General features: G+C 34.8%; 1 protein-coding gene across 1 annotated transcript; it reads left to right on the plus strand.

Annotated features, from left to right (window-relative positions):
* Positions 1 to 6968: 6968 nt before the first annotated feature.
* Positions 6969 to 7706, plus strand: BDBG_06831 (uncharacterized protein; the record flags this gene model as incomplete). Its single annotated transcript, XM_031722791.1, has 2 exons — positions 6969 to 6994; positions 7382 to 7706. The coding sequence occupies 2 exons, from the start codon at positions 6969 to 6971 to the stop codon at positions 7704 to 7706; spliced, it is 351 nt and encodes a 116-aa protein (XP_031579780.1).
* Between the last annotated feature and the right edge of the window lie 749 nt (positions 7707 to 8455).

Genomic DNA, 8455 nt, shown 5'->3' on the forward strand with positions numbered 1-8455 from the left:
ATTCAGTGATGTGACTGATTTGTTTATTTATTGAATATCATGAAATCATTATTATTATTTAGAGGAGATATAAATTGCATTAGCAATGTTTTGAATCTGTGATATTTAAATTATTAGTCAATCTATTCAAAATTAACAGTAGCATTATTAAAAAGTCTTATCAAAAAACAATATTAAAAAGTGTTGTCAAAAAATATTTTCTTTTGCAAAGTGAATGTAAAAGTTACTTGAGTAATCACTTTCATCTTATTCTCATTCTAAGAATCAGTCATCTCATTATTCTTTGTCTTGATGTTAAGATTCTTTACCAGTGTTTGCATCACAAGTTAAATCACATGAGCAATGCAGAGAATATGACCTTATTTATCATTTCAGAAATGCAAAGTCAATTTTTGCTTCAAGCTCTTCACTATAGTGTAGTTATTTGCAGCATTATCAGTTGTAATTATAAGAAGACTGGGACTAATATCTCAATAGTCATTTTTAATCACAGTCATTAATACCTCTGTTATATAATCCCCAGTATGACTACTGATCAATGATTCAAATTCAATTAATGTCTCTTGATAAGTTCAGTTCTCATCAATGTAATAACATGTAACTTTCATAAATGCAAGATTGTTTATACTAGTTCATGCATTCACTGTGAGAGACACTCTTCAATGATTCTTTAACTCTGATTCTAGATATTGCATATTAACTTTGTAGTGTGTCTTGAGATTGAACTGAAGACAGAATCAATGTGAAATATGAAGATTTGAATTAAGCATTTGAAGAAGTGTTCAGAATTCAGGGTTTTCAATTGATTGAAGAGAAAGATTCAGAGATATACACATGTGAAGTAATTATTTATGAAAGTTATCAGATAGAAGTGTCACGCCCCCGGCCGCGCCAAGGCCCCGCTGCGGTTCCACACGGCCCATCGCTTCCATGCGGATGATTCCATCCCGTCCGAACCGGTTTCCAACCACTCTATGATATCATTCAGATATATCATAGGAAGATCCGATTGATGAATATAAGAACCTCACTTCTATACAAGGTCAGCAGATTACTCTTCCTTGGCAGTGAGGTGCTACTGAGGTATCACTCCAGCTATCCTCACTTGTAGAATAAGAGAAGAGTATCCGCTCATTGTCTATATAGAATAGCTAGATGCTGGCTTCTCATCAAAGAAGTCAGTGATTTGTTTTTCTTCTACTGAAAGATATATAAGAGTTACTGTGTTCCTCATACAATCTTCTTAGTATACTAAGTATCATATCTGTGATATCCTTGCAATAACCCTGTAGTCTATGAGCTCACTATTCAAGCAAGATAGTCAAGCTCACTCATACAGCTTCTCAAACAACTATTTCTATGTGACACTACTAACTAGTCATCACTTCAGTTCTGTTATATCACAATTTGAATCACTTCATCTGATTACAAGTTTGAATCAGTTAAGCTCTAACAGACTGATATGACCTCATACACTCATGCTGGGACTGACCTGATCTCACTCTCTGAGAGAAACTCTACATCATCTTCTAGAGTGTGTACACCTCTACCTCAGCAGAAATCTGAGATTCCTGAATCTGCTGCATACTTTGGCATGAGTTCTTCAACTGCTCTGTCACTGCCGCGGCCCCTACACATCTACATCTATCATGAAGATAGAGAGATTAAGATCAGAGATTCTCTGAGATACAAGAGAAACACATTATCTGAATTTCACAGCTTTATTCATACTCTTGAATGGAAATTCCACCTTAATCTGAGTCAGTATAATACTCATGAGATATGAGTAATATATGCTGTCAACCTTCTTGAAGACATCTCTGTGACTACTTGAGCTATTAAGAAGAGAAAGCTTGAGTGTACTGATACTGCAATAACTTAGAAAGAATTCAAGAACTTTCTACTGAATCAAATTGAAGATCACTGCAACTGTGACTTCACAGCAGCACAGCAGTTCAACTCATTATATTAACAAGATAATGAGAATTCTTCTGATTTCAATGCAAGATTTGAAGAATATTGAGAGAAATTGACTGATGATTTGAATCAATTAAAGACACAGCTTTATCTCACAAAGCTGACTCACAAGGTGCAGACAATAATATTACAGTATCAGAGTTCATCAATCAATCACACTGAGCTTGTCAACCTGACTTCTCAGATCTATTTGAATAATCAATTCTCTGAGAAAAAGATCAACAAGATCTCTTCTAAGTAATCAATAACAGGATCTAAACAGTGCTGTGATGACTTCAGTGTAGAGAAAGTAAAGAAGAATTTCAAGTATTCTGATTCTTCACTCACTATGAAGAAATATCAAAAAAGATTTGATAAAGATCTCTGTTTTAACTGCAGAGCTAATGATCACTATGTCAGTGATTACAAGAAGCTGAAGAAGAGAAGAAACTGAGAAGACATCTTCTCAAAGTTAACTTCTCTTCTGACAAATGTATTCACGGAAGATAAAGAAGAGAAAGAAATGAAGAATTGATAATTCTCATGTCTCTGAGTTCATGTTACAATCACAATGCATACTCTGATTGAGAAGATATCAATGAGATGTCTACTCAACTCTGAGATGAATGTTAACTTCATATTCTATTTCTTTTCTTTGATGAAGGGTTGAAAGAAGATAAGTCTGTCAGATCATGTGAAATTTATCAATGAAATGAAATGTCATTGTTTTGACATAATTCAAGTGAAGTGTGTGATCACAGACTCAGAAGAAACCTTCAAGAAAAGCAGTCTGCTCCTTCACACAGTCAATATCATAGATGAGAATGTTATTCTAGATCTTCTGTGATTGAGAGAAAACAATTCTCTCATTGACTGAGTTACTCAGACATGACAGTACCACCTCACTGATAAAGAGACAGTGATAGAGAAATCTGAAGAGTTCCATCAAAAGAATCTTGAGAAAAAGATAGAGTTGATATACTATGTAACAGATGACTGAGACTTGAGAACAGGTGAAAAAGTCATCATTCTCACTGCAAGATTAGCAGCAGTATTCATCATTGAAGATGAATGTACACAACATCTCTTTACAGATTATAAGAATGTCTTTTTAGAAAGAGAAGCAGTGAAGTTTTCTGACATCAAGATGTGATATAAGATTCATCTTGAAGATGATGTAACAGTGCTGTACAGGCCCCTGTACAACTTGTCTGTAAAGGAATTGAATATTCTGCACAAATATCTTAAAGAAGCACAATCAAAGAACTGAATATATTTATCAAAGAGTCTAACAGGGACATCTATACTCTTTGTGCTTAAGAAAGACAGTAGGCTATGTCTATGCATAGACTACAGAGGTCTCAATAAGATGACAGTTAAGAATCACTATTCATTATCATTAATTAATGAGATGATTGATCAATTATCTGAAGCAAAGATATTCATCAAGATTGATATACAGAATGTCTATCATAGAATCAGAGTTAATGAAGACAATGTTTGAAAAACAGCTTTTCATACTAAGTACAGTAATTTTGAATATCTTGTTTTATCTTTTGATCTTTGTAATACTTCAGCCATCTTTCAGACCTATATAAATGAGACACTGCAGGGCCTTGTTAATGTCTTCTGCATAGTATACCTGGATGACATTCTAATCTTCTTGAAAACAGAGAAAGAACATGATACTCATGTTTAAGAAGTGTTGAGTTGCTTGAGACAGTATTAACTCTATGCAAACACTGAAAAATGCTCATTCTACATGCAGAAGATTGATTTCTTAGATTATATTGTTGAGATGAACAGCATTTCAATGAACAGGAGCTGAGTCTTCATCATTGAGAACTGGCCAGTGCTGTGGATGTACCGCAAGGTGCAGGTGTTTCTAGAATTTGTGAACTTCTACAGATGATTCATCTATGCATATTCACAGATTACTGTCCCCCTTATAGATCTGTTAAAGAGAAGTGTGAAAGATAGAAAAATAGAACTATTTATCCTCACTCAAGATATCATGCAGGCATTTGCAGAATTGAAACAAGCTTTTACAGATGTCATAATGCTGAATCATTTTAATCCTGACTTACTCAGTCAGTGTGAGACTGATGTATCTGAGAATGAGATCTGTGGAATCTTTTCACAGTTGACACTGAAGACCTTTCAACATTGAAAGAATCAGAGAATAATCACCTCTGAGAATACAGACAATGAAATGTCTGTGAGAGAAGGCTTTTTCATGAAGTCTATAAGACACTGTGAATGAAGATCAGTGATCTTCTTCTTCAAGAAGTTATTGCTCATGCAGAGAAGATATGATATTCATGATCAAGAGATGTTAGCAATTGTCAAATCCTTTAAGATCTGGTGATATTATCTTCAGAATAGTAAGTATTCAGTGCAAGTTCTCACTGATTATACAAATCTGTGTTACTTCTTGACAACAAAGAGCTTGACAGAATGTCAAGTCAGGTGAATGAAGCTGCTTTCAGAGTATGATTTCTATATTCAATACTGTTCAGGTCAGCTTAACCTCATCAATACACTGTCTAAGTGGCCTGATTATAATATCATTGATGCAGAGAAGAATTCTATAAAAGAATCTCTGTCATCACTGCAGAAGAAGCTGACTGCAGAGGATTGAGATTCTCTGAAGCTCAGAAACAGTGCTGGTAAGACAGCTGTGTGATTCAGTATAGAAGGTAGAAGAAAACCTGAGTCCCTGCAGAGAACTGACACTGAAGATCATGAGCTTCTTATATCATATCTTACTATCATTGAATTGACAAAGAATGAAATAGTCTACAACCTTTTAACTCAACTACTTTTGAAATTCATTGATAAGTTACAGAAGAAGGACATCTCTACTGCAGCTTGAATTCAGAAGTTGAAAAAGAAAGAATTCAGTTTGAACTTGAAAGAGACAGGCTCTGAGTGAAGTGATACTGCTAAGAAATCAAGTCACTGATAACTAGAAGAATATGAACTTCTACTGCTGAATAATTCAGTCTTCATCTCTCATAGCAGAGCAGTGTGTCAGAAGTTATTGAGAATTCATTATAATGATTCTCATACAGAGCACTTCAGGCTAGAGAAGACTGAGAAGCTTCTAAAATATAAATACATTTGAGACAAGCTTCAGACAGATGTCAAAGAGTATATCAAGACTTATGATGTCTGTCAAAGAATAAAGATCTCACAGCATAAGTAATACAGTGAGTTGATATCACTGCCTGTTTCAAAGAGCTTATAACAGAATCTATCAATGAATTTCATAGTTAATCTACTGAAGTTAATAAGAGTTAAAGAATATGACTCAATTTTGATCATTATTAACTGTTTCACAAAGATGACTAAATATATCTCTACTTATAAAAAGGTTAAAGTCTCTGAATTGACTGATCTGTTTTTAGATATCATTATTCATAATCATAGTGCTTTGAAATTGTTGATAACAGATCAAGAATCTCTCTTCATCAGCAAATACTGATCAGCTTTTTGCTATTATCTTATGATAAGACATCTCCTCAGTACTGCATTTCATCCGCAGACAGATGATCAGACTGAATATCAGAATCAGATACTAGAACAGCATCTTTAAGCATTCTATTCATATTATCAGAATGATTGATCTAAACATCTTCTAACTGCTGAATTTGTATATAACAATACAAAAAATGCAATCTTAAAGATATCTCTCTTCTATACTTATTATAAATATAATTCTTCATTACTCAGTGATATCACAGATGACATTTCAAAGAGAGAAATAAACAGTCAGAATGTTAAACAGATACAGAGAACAGAGTATCTCTCAGTGTCAGAAGTAAAAGTAAGATTGGAATTTTTGAATAAAATTCATGAGAAGATGATGAAAAGCATTCACTACACTCAGAAGTAGCAGATGAAATACTATAATTAAAAACATCTTTCAATGAAGTTCTTGATAGAGAATTAAGTACTACTTTCAGCAAAGAATATCAAGACAATGAGACTGTATAAGAAGCTCAGTGAGTGATGACTAGAATCTTTCTCAGTAACAAGAGTGATGAATAAGCAGATATATGAGTTGAAATTACTCACAGAATTGAAATCAATTCATTCTGTTTTTCACATTTTCTATTTGAAGTTCTATAAGCAATGTCTCAGAGCAGAGCTGTCTCAGCTGAATGATATCAAGATTGAGAGTGATACTGAATATCTTGTGAAGAAAATATTGAATAAGTGAATATATTATGACAAGCTTCAATATCTCATTAAATGAAAAGATTATTCATTGTCAGAGAATTTGTGAGAATCACTTGAGTATTTGAAAAATGCTAAGAAAGAGATTGCAAGCTATGAGATGACTAGTAAAGATCATCTTATTACACATCAGAGATGTTGAGTAAGAAATACTACTTAAAACTTCTTATTTTTTCTCAAAGGGTTTTTTTAGAGATGATCTCATGATAATGAGCTGATGTCTTATGAGCTCTGTAGCACTCTTCTTCTATTTTCTCTCAAAGAGTTTTTTAGAAGTTTAATGAGACTATACAAGTGTAAAATTCCTGAAGCAGTTAGAGAAAAGAAATATTTGAAATTAATAAAAAGATTAATATTATTAATCTGTGAGTCACTGCTATTCTAATGAGACTGCAGCTCACTGAAAAAGTAAAAAGAGAGAATCTTAGAGTCTACTTATCAATAATCACACTCTCATCAAACTCATTCTTCACTGTTGAAGTTTCTGACACTGATATCTTTGCCTGCTGAGAAGTTAGTGCTGTGATGCTATAGAAGAGCATGCTGCAGAAGAGCATGTATACTGTAGAAGAGTATGCATACTGTAGAAGAGTATAAGAGATGCTGAAATTATCAACTTATCAACTTATAAAACATTTCAGTCATCTGCTTCAACTGAAGTGAGATTCTCTTCAATCAGTGATTGATCTCTGTAGTGCTTTCAACAGTGATACTGACTGATCTCTTCTTGAGATCAGTCATTCTGAGGTGTTTTTTCATCTCAGAGACTCATGCTTTCATCTTCTTTTGCAGACAAGTAAGAGAGACCTTCTCAGCCTTGACAGAATTCATCAACACTTAGAGCTCTGAGACTCTCACTCTATACTGCTTAGGTATCTGAGCTTCTTGTCAGAGCTGATACAACATCTTTCTGTGAGATAATACTTACAGAGAGGCAGGAGTTATTGTTACAGACACAACAGAAATAACAGAAGTGAGAGAAGAGATAAGTGTATAAAATCTCTCTCTTCTTCAGCTGCTTAGTGCAGTGCAGACAAGTGGTGATGCTGGTCAGAGGCTGCACTGAAGCCTCCTCACAGGGAGAAGACAAAGAAACCACAGGATCCTGCGGACCCAACTCAGCAGCATCTCAAGCAGGGCTCAGGCGTGCCACAGAAGGGGAACTATGAATTGAGCTTCTCAGAGCCACTGTCCCTGGAATCAAGCTCTCCTCAGAGTCCTCTCTGAATGATCACACAGAGTCATACATCACTGTGTTGGTTGGGAGGGGGGGCAGCGTTGCAACAGCGGTGGGGGGGGCAGGGGATGGACTGGATGCAGACAAACCGGCCGGCAGAAGGGATGACACCCCACTGCAAGGCGCGGCTACTACCACTGCGGCTGCAAGAGATGCAGGAGAGGGAGAAGATGTGGCAATGGAAGTGGTGCTCCTGCAGCTCATTGACACCATCATCTCTGTCTTCAACCTGGCTTTCTTGACAGTCATGGAGGCCGCAGCCGCACCATGAAGATGTTTAATCACTAGAAAACATCAGAATAAGCCCTTTATTATCTTTCAAGAACAATACTCTCATACACTCACTGTTACAATTGAGAGAGAAGAAAAGAAAAATGTGTTATAGAGAAGAAGAATCTTTTCAAAAAATCCTATCACTACTGTTAGCTTTGTCTCTAAAACACATCACTTTTACAGAGAATTTCATATATAGAACAGAATATGATGAGAGATCTGTAAGTCACTTATTAACTACATTTTTCACATCTTAAATCAATATATAAGGAACTCACTTATCATATGTTTGATTTGAACAAAGATGAGAAAAGAAAGACCTATACAGTTAGCAGAAAAACTCATCTATTTCTTTATATTACATACAGCATACACACTGTCAATCAGTTAATAATCATTGCTATATAATAAAGATAACTCTCAATTCAGTAATCTTGAGAGTATCAGAACTATGCTCTTAAAGAGAAGGACATTGTCATACTCTCAGTCATATCAAGACTCTGCTGCAGTTTCACACAGCTTATTGCTTTCATGTGAATGATTTCATTCTGTCTGAACTGGTTTTCAATTACTCTATAATATCATTCAGATATATCATAGAAAGATTCAATTGATGAATATAAGAATTCTGCTTCTATACAAGATCAGCAGATTACTCTTTCTTAACAGTGAGACATCACTGAGATATCACTCTGACTATTCTCACTCATAGAATGAAAGAAGGGTATTCACTTATTATCTATATAG

Source organism: Blastomyces gilchristii, assembly GCF_000003855.2.
Source record: "Blastomyces gilchristii SLH14081 genomic scaffold supercont1.16, whole genome shotgun sequence".
Lineage (NCBI taxonomy): Eukaryota > Fungi > Ascomycota > Eurotiomycetes > Onygenales > Ajellomycetaceae > Blastomyces > Blastomyces gilchristii.